General features: G+C 42.0%; 1 protein-coding gene across 1 annotated transcript in view; it reads left to right on the top strand.

The window, feature by feature from the left end:
- TRPM6 (transient receptor potential cation channel subfamily M member 6) overlaps positions 1-15,599 on the top strand; it is a 90,459-nt gene that overhangs the window by 3,812 nt on the left and 71,048 nt on the right. The window contains exons 2-3 of the mRNA XM_069881215.1: positions 11,539-11,618; positions 13,009-13,047. Of these exons, the coding sequence (XP_069737316.1) occupies positions 11,539-11,618; positions 13,009-13,047 (119 nt within the window). The remainder of the gene's footprint in view (positions 1-11,538; positions 11,619-13,008; positions 13,048-15,599) is intronic.

The raw sequence follows: 15,599 nt of genomic DNA, 5'->3' as shown, positions 1-15,599 counted from the left end.
GGAAAGGTTGTTTTTTCTTTTCTTTCTGGCAAGGTGGTGGTGGGCAGAGCTGAGGAGAGTAGAGAGCTGCATCTGGCTGGGAAGTGCAGAGGTGGGAGCATACCTTCAGCCTTCTCAGAAATCATCTGAGTGGTGCTCCCACTCTCTTTGGAGAATGGCTTTTCAGTCCTGTCAGAGTCTACCTGTGTGTGCAAGGGCTGCTATACACCGCTGTCAAAACCGTGAAGAATTTATTACTGTGTGAGAACAGCAATGGAACAAAAAGAGCTATGCTGACAGGAGTGACAGTGAACAGTTTCGTGGCTCAAGAGGTGAGCTGTGTGGGTCATTCATATCCTGTAAACTTCATAATATTACAACTCAATAGATTGCTGTCAAGCTGTGCCTTATTGGGACCCTTCATGCTTCCGCCAGCTGAATTCAGCAGACTGTGTTTTCCACTTTATATATGTTAGATATGTCCTGTCTTCAGAAAGTCACCTCTGTAGTCAATGTGTTATGAAAATATAAAACAATACAAAGCTCTGAAATTTACAGGAGGTCATTTTCTTCTTTTCTTTCTTGTTTAAACCAGGAAGAGCTTTGTGCTGTATAATTTTGAATCCTTTGATGGAGAAGTGCCTTTGTGTTTATTAAAGAAATCCTGTAACTTGTGTCTCTGAGAGACATAGTAAGATAAGGCTATTCTTATGTTTAAGGATTTACAGTAATTTGCAAATGTGGTTTGGATTAGTTTGCCATTTTTTTCTCTTTTACTAGTGCCTACTCTTCTTTGCCAAAAGTTTAATGTGTCTCTTGTAATTTGTTCTGCAATGTGGTCTGTTTTCCATCAATTAAAATCTTTAGAAGATGTCTTTTTCTATCTTTATGTATGACTAGCTTGTTACTTAATCAGCATTTTATGCTAATAATGGAATTGGCTTTATAAAAGATGGTGTTACAGTGCTATATTGTACTCTAATGCTGGCAACATAAAATAAATGTCAGCTGTTAGCAAGGTAACTGCTGTTGGCTTTATGCAGAGATTTTTTTTTTTCCTGTATGGGCCAGAGTTAAGAAACAGCCAGGTTCAAACTTTCTCAAGAACTATCATGCTTCTAGAGTGGCCTATTTGAAGTGGAAGGACAAATTATATTTCATGTCACAGGGACTTTTTTTCATTTCCAGTTGGGGAATGGACCAAGAAACTTGTTTTTTTTAAAGTAATTTGCAGACATAGGATTTTTAGCAGTAGCGGTGCTTTTTGGTCCTGTTTTGATGATAGGGCTGAGGAAAACATATTGTCATTTGAGATTTCTTGTGTTCACTTCACTTGCAAAAGCCTGAGCTGTTTGCAGAAATGTTAAGCTAAGGGCCTCTGTGGTCTTCCCATTCTAGTTCAGTGCCATGGACTGTACAGGGTGACAGGAGATTCTGCTTGGATCCTCCATCCGCACACCAGGGGTCCCTCCATGAGCACCTGCATTCTGAGATGTGTGTGGTCTTGAGGCAGAACTGTGCGATGTGTTTCTTGAAAACATTACATGTTAAGGAATAGCAGAGAACGCTTACAAACTTAAAAAGCAATAAATTGATTACAGGCTTTCAGACTGGACATGTCTTTCTGTCAGTTGGCTAGCTCTGTGGTCCAAGGATCAAGCAGGAGGTTCTCTGACAAGGAGAGAATTTTGTATTTAGTATTTTCTGTGTTTTGTTGTTATTTGCATTCAGAAATAGTCTTCCAATAATGTTACATTATCTGCTCTGAGAACAGAAGCAACATGCTGGAAAGCCATAACAGTCAAAAGGTTTTTCTTTTATTGGCTAAGTTTGGGATCAAAATACTAGAAACATTTTTATGAGTCATCTGTGTAAGGCCCCAATCCAGAAGAGCATTGAGTCATATATATTTAGGTTGTACGTGCAGTTGATTAAATGGGAAAGAAAATGCTACAGCACACTGTTGGCTGAAGACTGAATTTATATATTTCTGTGAAGCTGACACATTCAATTTGTACTAAGGAAAACAATCTAAAATCTCTCTTCAGTGTGACTGAACATTTTCAACAATTTCTGTTGTTCCTCTCTGATTTGGGTCTGCATTTACCCTGCTAGCACAGATGTCTTCTCTTCTGTTAGTGTAGGTAGCGTATCTATGAAGACCTGAGTATATGTTTACAGTGGATGTGTTTGAATTAATTACTAGGAAATAATCACAGAAGGTCTGCTGTGACCTGAAATGCTATATTATTTTTATAAGAGGAAACCAGCGAAACTTTCAGTGCTATTTAATCTGCAGTCTTCCTGCAGGTAGTTTGGAATTAACTCATAGTTGTCTTACCTTGTTGGGCATGGTGAACTGGTGAAATACAGTGGAAGCATTCAAATTAAATTAGTTGCACCAAGTTTTTGTAAGTCTTTTTGAAATATATTGATAAAGTGTTTTTGCAAATTCAAATACAATGCAATGCTTCCACAGACATACAGGGTCCTGAACATTTGTGCAAAAGAGTAGGTAAGAAAGACTGGAATTGCCAGACATACTAGTTAGTAAGAGATGTATTCATATGTGGTAGGGATGGAGGTGAGGGGAACCACAGCATGTCTGCATTACAAAGCCAGGCTGTTGTCCTCTGACCACAAAGCCAGGCTGTTGTCCTCTGACCACGTAGCCACAAGGAAATTCTAGAAGAACTGAGGGTTGAAAACCTCACCTTGGGTTCATATTTTATTGTACATGACCCTGGAGTTTACAATGCACTTCTACCCTACATGGATTCGAAGTGGTGTGCTTGTTATGTTACTTCATACCATAGCATGCACGTAATGGATGCCAAACCAGAAAGTTCCTGCCCTGAAAAGCTTATGCAAGATAGCCTGTTAAGTTGGAAATCTCTTTAAAGCTGGCAGTAGTTTACAAGTTGCCATGGGGCGCAGAAATACTGCTGAAGTCTTGTTTTTCATTTAAGAATTACTAGGTATAAAATGGTTATACCTGCAAGTCCACCTTAGGTTTTATAGTTCAGGAAGAGTTTCCGGGGGTAAGAGTTCAGGAGATACCAGTTTGCTTATAGGCTAAGCTCTTGTGAAATAGTCTTGAGTGTTAGCTTACAAGAACTCTGGCAGAATTTCAGGTATCTGATGTTCTTGCAAGCGACTTGCACTATGCGTAGTTAATTTTTAAAAGGGTTTAAGGTATTTTAGGTCACTTTGCTGAGCACTCAGGTTGGATTCTTGCAGTGGTTATAATAAAGGGAAGTTCTTTGCTTCTTCTCACTGTGTATTTGAATAAAGTTTGGTCACACACTGTCCTACACTAACTTCTCACAGGTATGCTTTCACCTGAAAGTGGTGTCTCCCTCCTTCCCAGGCACTGAAAATCGGTTTTGGATCTTTACAGCATGTCTAATTCTTGCTATTAGTAGTAAGGGTACCATATAAGTATACTGGGATCCTGAGGCAAATCTGTTGGTGCCAGGATTATCTGTTCCTATTTAATTACTATTTGCTTTCACCTAGTATTTTCGAGGGTAACAAATAATTTCTTAACTGGAAGAAGAGTTGTATGATGTGTAACTACACTTCCCCAAGATTCTGGCAAACCTGCTCAGCAATGCAAAAATATTGGCTCTAATAGTTTAAATCTTTAGGAAAATCCGGATTCTTGAGAAGTGACATAGAAAAGTGTTGCATGTAGTGGATTTACTATACACACAGTGTGTGCAGAGCTGAGGTACGGTGCTTGGCAGCACTTTTTAGCTCTGAAGTAGTGTTTTGGCTCTTTGTTATCAGTACAAATTTGTTGCAGTTTCAGTAAGCAGCTCATAACTTGATTATCCTGGCTAGTTTCCAGCTTGACTTTACTTCACTAAATGAACTAGCCTGTTACTTAAACTGGCTAGTCATTATATGATTTCTCATCATCTATACCATCTGGATCAACAATGTGTCATTTAAGGCAGTTGCTGCTTTTTTGTCCAATGAATGGTTGTATGCCAATAATGGATGAAATTATTCTATCACAGAGATGCGTGCTTTCAATTTCTGGTAACAAGGAATTGAACAGTATGCTGGTTTGTTAGAAAATGTGTATCTCTCTGCTTTTCACACCAAAGGGGACGTAAGTACAGCTAATGGTACTAAAAATGTGGTGTTCAACATTGGCTGTGTAACCTAGTTTTCCTGAGTTTGATACTGAACCAATAAACAGTGCTTATTGTCTGATCTGGAAGGGGCTGAATGTTTCTAGCAGATCTTGGTTTAGTAAAGCTAATTCCGAAGCAGGACAAATGCGCATAAGCCTCTACTTATCAGTGTTTAATTGGTGCAGTGCATCTAAAGGCTTTGACTCTGGCAACTCCTTTACAAGGGGCTGAGGTGGGGCAGAAAAAAGCAACAGCAAAGTTGGAAGCATTCACATATTTGCACGGGATGGGTGTATAGTGAAATCTCTGCGGGCAACAGTACAGGTGATTGGAGGGAGGGATGTGTTGCCCCATCCCCTGAGACGGGTGAGACAAATGCTGCCTACTTACTTGGTGACCTCAGTGGAACAGTGGTATGGTCACTCGCCTCGCTGGTGGCATCCCTGGATTTTGGAGGACCGGTCACCTCTGTGCTGGGCTGGGGTTTTAGGTTTTGCTTGCTCCTGTCAGCAAGGATTTGAAAGAAATTAGCAGTCCAGGTGTAGTTCTAAATTTTATGCTCTGATCTCTTCCTTCTGGAAACTGTAACATTTTAATATTACTTATATTTAACCAATTTGATCTGACAGTGTCCCTTTAATACCATATTGTGTGAGGATCTTAGGCGTTAAAGATATTTGAGAAGTGATTAAAAGCCATTTTCTAAAAACTACTCATGTGCCTTAAATTTTGGAGCCAAACTCTTGCCACTCCATTGACTAAATCAGTCTAGAAATCTCCAAAGCCTCTTCTGTGGCAAGGGAGTATAAGCAGCAATTCTAATCCTCAGACTGGCGAGACATGAGAAGGCAAAACTCCCAAAGGTCTCAGGACTTTCTGGGAGGAAACTTACAACTGGAAGGAAAATTGCAATATAAACTTGGCTTCAGGTCTGCTGTGCATCACAATAGAAACTTGCCAGTCATAAGGAACGTGTAGGTGTATTTTTGTGTTCTTTAGGGTTTGGTGGTAGAAAGGATACGATTGATGCTGGCTGAGTTGTATGTACCTCACTGTAGTGATAGGAGACATTTTCATTTGTTGTTGAAGTGGAATTAAATGACAACAGTTCTGAAATGTTAGCCAGAGTTTTATGAAGAGAGATAGACATGTTACAAAGCTAGGAATCAAGAGCAAACAAACAGCAGTTTAGAAGTCTCCTCATTTCGTTTTTACCTGCCAAGCTCTGAAGTCATGGATGACTGTAGAAAATATGAAGTTTTAAAAAACAATTCCCGATTATACAATTTGCTTAGAAACCTAGGTAAAGCCTTAGAATAAGAAATTAATGTTATTGTTATGGTGCAAATTTTACATATTACATGAAGATTTCAGTGTATATAAAATTAAGAATAATGGTGATTCTGTTGTGTTTGACATATTTCAAATTTAAATTTATGCTTCACAAGATAAAATACAGTGATACAGTCTTGTATTTTATTTTTTGCTATAGTTGGTTGGATGTTGTGGCATGTGATCCAAATATGTAGTTCTTTTTTCACCACTGACTTTGTTGCCCCTTGCCCCTGACTTATTGTGACTAGAGTGACCTGGTTAGATGCGGCATGTGTTGGTCTTCTGCCTCAGTCGCAGAAGAATACAAGTGCTTTTGGATCAAATTGAAGCCAGATAGATAAAATACTCAGAATCTCAAGTGTTGATATTTTTGTCTTAACCCCCAATGAACCTGCAAAATCTAAACAAAGATATTGTAAAGTAATAAAGGTTCCACTGGGAAGGTGATGCAACCAGCAGCCCTGCTGAAGTGCCTTTACACTTACGGGCGAAACTTGGGTAGCAAGCAGGAGGAGCTGGAAGCTACCGTGCTTCTAGAAAGCTATGATCTAGTTGCCATCATGGAAACATGGTGGGACTAATTCTGTGACTGGAGTGTGGCTATTGACGGCTACAGGTTGTTCAGAAGGGACAGCCCAGGGAGGAGGGGTGAAGGCATTGTTCTCTGTCTCAGGAATGGGATAGAATGTGAAGAGCTATCGTTGAAGAGTAGCCACGAACAGGTTGAGAGCTTGTGGGTCAGAACTAAAGACAGAGGCACCAACAGGAACCTTGTAATTGGTGTGTACTACAGGCCATCCGATTAAGGAGGACCAACTGATGAAGTCTTCTTCCTCCAGCAACAGGAGGCTTCACGCTCGCAAGCTCTCATCCTACTCAGGGACTCCAACCACCCCAACACATGCTGGAGAAGTAGCACAGCAAGCTGTAGGCAATCCGTGAGACTCCTGCAGTGCATTGAGGATAACTTGTTAGTCCAGCTGATAGAGACCCCCATCTGAGGACATACAATACTGGACCATATGGTCACCAGTACAAGCAAACTCATCAGTGATATTAGGACTGGAGGCAGCCTGAGCTGCAGTGATCATGCGTTGGTGAAGTTCAAGGTCCAGAGGGATGTGGGACAGGTGAGGAGTATAGTCAGGACACTAAATTTCAGAAAAAAAGACTTCCAGCTCTTCAAGGAATCACTCATTAGGATCCCCTGGGATGTGGCCCTCTGAGACAAGGGAGCAGAACAAAGCTGGAAAATATTCAAGGATGCTTTCCATGAAGTGCAAGAGCGCTCCGTCCCCATATGTAGAAAATCAGGCAGGAAAAGGAAGAGACCGGAGTGACTTAGTCAAGACCTGCTGGTTAAACTGAAGAAGAGGGAACTGCACAGGCAGTGCAAGCACGGACGGGTAACCTGGGATGTGTACAAGGAGGCTGCCCAGTTGTGTAGGGATGGGGTCAGGAAGGCCAAGGCGCAGCTGGAGCTAAGCTTGGCAAGGGAAGTAGAGACTAACAAGAAGGACTTCTACAGGTACATCAATCAAAAGAGGAAGGTGAAAGAGAACGTACCCCCACTGGTTGTTGGGAATGGTACCTTTTATCAACAGACGAGGAGAAGGCTGAGGCACTCAACAGATTTTTTGCCTCGGTCTTCACTGACAACAGCTCTCCTTACACCTCCTGGGTCACGGGACGGCAAGATGGTGACCAGGGGGATAAACCCCCTCCCACTATAGAGGAGGATCAGGTTTGTGACCACCTGAGGAACCTGAACATTTATAACTCTATGGGACCTGATGAGATGCATCTCAGAGTCCTGAGGGAATTGGCCAATGTGATTGCCAAGCCACTCTCATTATATTTGAAAAGTCATGGCAGTCAGAAAAAGTCCCTGGTGACTGGAAGAAGGGTAATGTTGTGCCCATTTTTAAAAAGGGTAGAAAAGACAACCCTGGGAACTACCGACCTGTCAGCCTCACCTCTGTGCTTGGGAAGATAATGGAACAGATCCTCCTAGAAGCTAAGCTAAAGCACATGGAGGACAGGGAGGTGATTAATGGCAGCCAGCACGGCTTCACCAGGGGCAGATCCTGTATGACCAACCTAGTGGCTTTCTATGATGGGGTGACTGCATTGCTGGACATGCGTAAACCGACGGATGCGATCTATCTAGACTTCAGTAAAGCCTTTGACACGGTCCCCCACAACATCCTCCTCTCTAAACTGGAGAGATATGGATTTGATGGGTGGAATGTTCAGGGGATAAGAAACTGGTTGGATGGTCATATTCAGAGAGTAGTGGTCAACAGCTCAAAGTCCAGATGGAGATCCATGACTAGTGGTGTCCCTCAGGGGTCTGTACTGGGACCAGTGCTGTTTAATATCTTCATCAATGATATTGACAGTGAGATTGAGTGTACCCTCAGCAAGTCTGCAGATGACACCAAGCTGAGTTGTGTAGTTGCCACAACGTAAGGACAGGATGTCATCCAGAGGGACCTGGACATGCTGGAGTAGTGGGCCTGTGAGAACTTCATGAGGTTCAACAAGGCCAAGTGCAAGGTCCTGCACCTGCGTCAGGGTAATCCCCTTTTTCAGTACATGATGGGGGATGATGTGATTGAAAGCAGCCCTGCAGAGAAGGACTTGAAGGTGCTGGTCAATGAGAAGCTCAACATGAGCCAGCAGTGTGTGCTCGCAGCCCAGAAGGCCAAATGTATCCTGGGCTGCATCAAAAGAAGCGTGGCCAGCAGGTCGAGGGAAGTGATTCTGTCCTTCTATTCCTCTCTTGTGAGACCTTATCTGGACTATTGTGTCCAGTTCTGGAATCCTCAACATAAGAAGGATATGGAACTGTTGGAACGGGTCCAGAGGAGGGCCACAAAGATGATCCGAGGGCTGGAGCACCTTCCCTGTGAGGACAGGCTGAGAAAGTTGGGGTTGTTCAGCCTGGATAAGGGAAGGCTTCGAGGAGATCTTACAGAGACCTTCCAGAACCTGAAAGGAGTCTACAATAAAGCTGGGGAGGGACTATTCATAAAGGATTGTGGTGACAGGACGAGGGGTAATGGGTATAAACTGGAGAAGGGCAGATTGGGGAGTCCCCTTCCCTGTAGGTGTTTAAGGCACGGGTGGACGAGGTGCTAAGGGGCATGGTTTAGTGTTTGATAGGAATGGTTGGACTTGATGATCCGGTGGGTCTCTTCCAACCTGGTTATTCTATGATTCTATGATTCTATGATTTAGACTGGACATTAGGAAGAATTTCTTCACCATGAGAGTGGTGAGGCACTGGAACAGGTTGCCAAGGAAGCTGTGGATACCCCGTCCCTGGAGGTGTTTAAGGCCTGGTTGGATGGGGTCTTGGGTTACCTGATCTAGTGGGATGTCCCTGCCCATGGCAGGGGGGTTGGAACTAGATGATCTTTAAGGTCCCTTCCAACCCTAACTATTCTATGATTCTGTGATTCTCTCTCTCTTTTTTAAAAAAAGATATTTTTTTAGGAGATAGCTTGGCTGTTCAGAAAGCTGAGAACTCACAATGTGTTGCCATCCTTGAAGACAGTAAGTTATGTTTTGCTCTGAAATAACACACCAAACAGCTGTTTTGTACCAGATGACCACTTTCCCATTTACAATTATTGAATTGTATTTTGTCTTGTATTGTGTAACTTTACGATGAGGAACACTGAGCTTTGGAGATATTCACATATGCGATATTCACATATGCAGTATTCAAAGGTATTCCCATATAGGTTAGCTGACTGCCAATTCCCTGCTTAGCTGGCAGCATGTTTTGCTGCTGGTGTGTAGACTGATGCAATGCTACCCTCTTACATCAGGCTGTGTATCCCCAATGCCGGCCTTCACACCTGGAAAAATACCCAGACTATACTTGATTTCCAGAAATGTCACGCTTGAGGTAAAGTAGCTTAAGGGAAACTATTTGTGATTCTACAATGCCAAAAGCTTGCTCAAAATTACTTTGAACTCACGGTTCTTTTACCACATTAATGTAACACCAGTTGGATGATGTTGTTCTCTCACTAGACTGAGCATGTTGCCTCTTGTCAACCTCCCGGCCATTCTGTCACACCCTTTCCTGTTAAAAAGTTGAATAAAGTTCATTTTTATCCAAGGTGTTCCATACTGTAAAAATGGGTTTTTGTTCCATAGTTCTGACTGAAAACCAGAAATAGTAATGAATTTCATAAAAATCAGAGTTCCAGGGTTTTATAATATTAGAAATATTTCACTGTTTTGCTTGGGAGCTTAAATGACTAGAATAAAACAGTTTAGGAAACAAGAAACTATACTGATTGCTAATGACAATACTACCGAAAGGTTGTTGAGAAGGGATGTACCTGCCCTCAGATAATGAAATTCCTTCACTGTTTCCAAGATTTTTATCTGGATTTAGTTTTTGCACCTTGTTTTGGGTAGGTCTCTTTCTAAAATAATTTATTTCCCTGCATGCCTGTGCTCTGTCCAGCCCTGAGGATCTTCCACGTTGCTACTCCTTCATTTGAAGCTCAGTTAGACACAATTCAATTAGTTACTCCTGGAAGAATATGCATGCACAACAATTTCATCAAAATGTTTTCTAATTATCTCTTTCATCTTTGTCGGTGAGGGCCTGAATACTTTAAAATCAAAGGTAGGACTCCCATTAGTTTGGGTGGAAGCTGGGTCCCCATCTGCAGACAAGCCGAGAGTTCACTTAGGTCCCCTGTAGCTGTGTTATTGATTAGGAGATTATGCAGGGCTATTTAGGGATGTGAAGGTGATGTAAAAACTCGAAGGGTCAGTTTAATCAAGAATAATAATTCCATTCAGGAGATAAAAGAGAGATATTCTCTTGTACAAGAATTATTACTGAACTCCATCCATAAAATGCTTCCAGCAGTACTCTTAATAAGTTGAATTACAGTCATTCTCATGAATTTAATTATTTTCTAAGTCATTGTATGAAAGACACATTTTACAAACAAGTAATTACCAGAAGTATTTTTACAGAGTAGATATTTTGCAGAGGAAGTATTGTTTTTAAACATGAGACATGAATAAGTAGTCAATGTTTATTATTTGATTACCGTTTGCTTTACATACCTGATCACAAACCAGGATCCTGCTTTGCCCTGTCCCAGACAGCTTACTGTCTGTGTATAAGGAAGACAACAGATACACAGACAGATGAACATGAGAAACAGTGAGATAATAATGGTCAATATAGTTGTATTTACTCTTTATGATAAAAATATCTATCCGTTGTGTGTTTCATTGTAGAAATAGGTCTCTTTGAGGATAAGAGAAAATCCTTTGCTTCTAGTGTTTCCTAAATTCAGTCCCAGAGTTTTCAAAGTTCAGCATCCAAAAGCTATCATTCCTTTTGCAGAATTCAGTCCTGATAGATGTGAAAAGAAAGACGTTCAGAGACTTCCAATGAGATTATTTGAAAAACATCTGTTTACCACAGCGACTCTTCATTTTACTTGCCTGCAGTAGGATTCACTAAGACAATTTTCACAGTGCCCCTGGAGGCCAGAGATAAAAACTCATCTGATATACACTCTTAAGTCCTTGCTTTTGCATTTCACTGTAGTAGTAGTTCAGCAAATATACAAGCAGGAGGAAACTATTCTTAACTATGCTAGAAATAATGGAAGAAGGAATCCACTGTCTCTTTCAGGTAAAGAGAATCTTGCCTTTTTTGACACATCTTTAGTAGGATTGCCATTTGCTAGTCTTCTAGCAGAAGGGAAGGGCAGTCCTTTAAGCAGTTCTGATTCATCCTTCACTCACCTGCTCTCTTGTGACATGTGTTTGACAGATCCTCTAAATAATTTTCATATTTATTAGTGAGAGGTGAATGAATTTTAGTATTGATCTTTCTGCAGAGCTGTGTAAAGTTTGGGAGTGAACAGCTAGGACTTTTCAGAGCTCTAGCATCAGCTTATAGCATCTAACATCACAATGGGCATCAGTATGAGTTATGCGTTGTGCCTCATAGGTGTTACAGTGCAATATTTGACATTATGTTCTTAAGTTAAGGAATACAATTACGTTTGAAATGTCTTTCCAGTGCCCCAAATCTTGGATTGAAGAGGTCTTCAGTAAGAGAGAATGTGCACACATCATTCCCAGTTCAAGAGATCCTCACAGGTAAAACAATGAATTTCACTTTCTGTTACATTTAGAAAGAATCAGAACAATTTTGTATAAATGTTGTACATGGTTTGGATGAAGTTCTTTGTAGTTTTGCAGTGCCCCAGTTGGTGATTGCTGGTGTCTACAGGTCTTGGTAAGGCTGTTCCTTTGAATTAGAAATTGGCAACAACTGACCTTCCTAGTTTTAGATATGTTACTCTCAGTCCAGTAACCAAAGCTGTAGTATGGCGTCTGATTAAGAGACCGAGTTACATAGAGTTAGTGCTGCACAGGAATTCTTACTCTTATAACACTGTTTTCTCCTTTTCATAGAATAATACCTGCTGCTGATCACAGTCTTCTGAGATATACGTTTCTGTTTGGGCTGACGTAGAGTGCACAAAGAATAAGGAAAAGATCAAATCCTCAACCTGTGTTTTAGGACCTGAAAAAGCAAACATAGTTTGGCATTCCAGATTGTGTATCTAATGGACAGTGTTGCCTAAATGAACTCAGTGAGATGACATTCTGAGGATGTAAACTTGTAATTACACATTGTTTTGAAGACTTGGATAGTGTAAAGTAGGTAAGATAGATATCTCATCTAGGAAATGCAGATTTCACATACGATCTGAGATGTAAACTGCCAAACATACAGGGTAACAGAAGTTACCCAGTTGTGGTTTAACCCCAGCCAGCAGCTGAGCCCCACAATGCTCTTCACTCACTCCCTGCTCAGTGGTACGGGGGAGAGAATGAAAGTGAGAAAACTCATGGGTTGAGATAATTGTAGTTTAATAAGTAAAGCACAAGCTGTGTACACAAGCAAAACAAAACAAAGAATTCATTTACCACTTCCCATTGGTGGGCAGGTGTTCAGCCATCTCCAGGAAAGCAGAGCTCCATCATGCGTAACAGTTACTTGGGAAGAAAAAGTGCCATAACTCTAAATATTTCCTTCTTCCTCTCCCAGCTTTGTATGCTAAGCATGACATCATATGGTGTGAGACACCCACTTTGGTTGGGGTCAGCTGTCCTGGCTGTGTCTCCTTCCAGCTTCTTCTGCACCCCCAGCCTACTTGCTGGTGCAATGGTCTGAGTAGCAGAAAAGGTCTCAACTGCCTGTACGCACTGCTTAGCAATAATGAAAACGTCTCTGCTTTATCAACACAGTTTCCAGCTCAAATCCAAAGCATATCCCCATATTAGCTACTATGAAGAAAATTAACTCTATCCTAGCCAAAGCCAGCACACCAGTACATCTTCCGGAGTGAGTGCAGAAGAGCACATCCTTTAATGCTCTTGATGAGATTTTTTTTTCCAAGGTGAAATGATATTTTATGAGTACTGTTACAGATGTTTTCTCTTATACAAGCGTGTATTAATTATCCATCTTTTATCACAGGTGCCCTGCAGGATGCCAAGTGTGCCAGAATTTAATCAGGTAGGAGTGAATAAATACATATTTATGATTCTGTCATCACCCACCTAAAGTGGGTGATGGGCATTCCTAGTTAAGGAAGTAATGACTGCAAAAATAAGTTTTTTCTTATATTGTCAGAGTAGGGTTTCCAGAGAACGGGAGGGGTGTGGGGGAGGCAGGGGGATGAAGTGCTGGAGAATGTTTAGCTTAAATCTGGGTAAAATAAATTGTATGATAACCTTCAATTTTTTTGTAATAGAAAATTTAATCCATATAGTCTATATGGATGAGTTTGTCTTAATCTTCTCCTGAGGAATGAAAGGCAGAAATGTGCCTTTAAATGGGAGACAGTTCCACCTATATCCTGCATGATACGAAGGAAAGTGAGGTGAAAGCAAGGATTAACAGTAAGAATTACAGAAAAAGGAAGAATAAAATATAAAGGGAGAAAAAAAAAGGCAGTAGAAACGTTCCTGATTATAGGTTTTCTGAAGATTTTTTTCATGTTCTTTGCAATGGGCATTCTGAGTCTCTGCTTTTGGGAAGGGAAGCAACAAAAATTACATTCATTTGGTGATTTAAACTAATGCGTGGATTTTTCAGACAGTATTGTGTGGTTTGTATTAATTACTGGTTTTCAATACAGCATTTGCTGTTCCTCTGGTGTTGCCAAACAGGTTTCAATAGTGTTTGTTTATGATAATAAGTTATCAGTTGTTGGAACAACATTTTTAAATTTCCTTGATATCTGTTTTGTGTTAAAGGCTTCTGAATGCTGAAATATCAGAAAACAATGAGTTCCTGATAGCTGACAGCTAGCAAGCTGGTGCTAACTGGTCCTGTCACCCACATGAGCCTGATTATTTGTTTTCTGATTATCATAGAATCATAGAATAACCAGGTTGGAAGAGACCCACCGGATCATCGAGTCCAACCATTCCTATCAAACACTAAACCATGCCCCTTAGCACCTCATCCACCTGTGCCTTGAACACCTACAGGGAAGGGGACTCAACCACCACCCTGGGTAGCCTGTTCCAGTGCCCAATGACCCTTTCTGTGAAAAAGTTTTTCCTAATGTCCAGCCTAAATCTCCCCTGGTGGAGTTTGAGGCCATTCCCTCTTGTCCTGTCCCCCGTCACTTGGGAGAAGAGGCCAGCACCCTCCTCTCTACAACCTCCTTTCAGGTAGTTATAGAGAGCGATGAGGTCTCCCCTCAGCCTCCTCTTCTCCAGGCTAAACAACCCCAGCTCTCTCAGCTGTTCCTCGTAAGGCCTGTTCTCCAGCCCCTTCACCAGCTTGGTTGCTCTTCTCTGGACTCACTCCAGAGCCTCAACATCCTTCTTGTGGTGAGGGACCCAGAACTGAACACAGTATTCAAGGAGCGGTCTCACCAGTGCTGAGTACAGAGGGAGAATAACCTCCCTGGACCTGCTGGTCACGCCATTTCTGATACAAGCCAAGATGCTATTGGCTTTCTTGGCCACCTGAGCACACTGCTGGCTCATGTTCAGTCGGCTGTCAACCAACACGCCCAGGTCCTTCTCCTCCAGGCAGCTTTCTAGACAGACTTCTCCTAGTCTGTAGCACTGCACAGGGTTGTTGTGCCCCAAGTGCAGGACCCGGCATTTGGCCTTGTTAAACCTCATCCCATTGGTCTCAGCCCAGCGGTCCAGCCTGTTCAGATCCCGTTGCAGAGCCTCCCTACCCTCCAGCAGATCCACACTTCCACCCAGCTTAGTGTCATCCGCAAACTTGCTAAGGGTGCACTCGATGCCTTTGTCCAGGTCATTGATAAAGACATTGAACAGGGCTGAACCCAGCACTGAGCCCTGGGGAACCCCACTTGTCACTGGCCTCCAGCTGGATTTCACACCATTTCCCACCACTCTCTGGGCCCGGCCATCCAACCAGTTTTCCACCCAGGAGAGTGTGCATCTGTCCAGGTCAGAGGCTGACAGTTTCTCAAGCAGAATGCTGTGAGAACCTCTGTCAAAGGCTTTACTCAAGTCCAGGAAGACCACATCCACAGCCTTTCCCTCATCCAGCAGCCGAGTCACTTTGTCCTAGAAGGCAATCAGGTTAGTTTGGCAAGACCTGCCTTTCATGAACAAATGTTGACTGGGGCTGATCACCCGGTTCTCTTGCATGTGCTTCATGATAGCACTCAAGATCACCTGTTCCATGACTTTCCCTGGCACTGAGGTCAGACTTCCCCTGGCTTCGTGCTTTATTTTACTTCTAAGGTTTATGTGAAACAAAAGTCATGTTTTCCAGAAACTAAATAAGTTACTCATTGAAATCAGATGGGCCAATATACAGAAATGTTTTGGCCTTATAAGCAAGACAGATGACCTGTGAAGCATCTGTTCAGAAAGGGACAATTGCCCCTCAGGGAATGAGTAAGCGTTTATTTGCCTCAGAACAGAAAAATGGAGACTGAGAGATTTTTGCGGGTGTTCTGGAAACAGAAATGCAGGGAGGATTTTAATGGTTCTTGCGAACGTCCAGGTATCTAAATTGAAGTTAACTTGTGCTTCAAAATATGGTGGATTAATCTTGTCTAAACTGAG

The sequence above is a fragment of the Phaenicophaeus curvirostris genome, chromosome Z (assembly GCF_032191515.1).
Source record: "Phaenicophaeus curvirostris isolate KB17595 chromosome Z, BPBGC_Pcur_1.0, whole genome shotgun sequence".
Classification (NCBI taxonomy): Eukaryota; Metazoa; Chordata; class Aves; order Cuculiformes; family Cuculidae; genus Phaenicophaeus; species Phaenicophaeus curvirostris.
The sequence above is the reverse complement of the archived record's forward strand: the minus strand, read 5'-3'. Positions and strand labels throughout refer to the sequence as shown.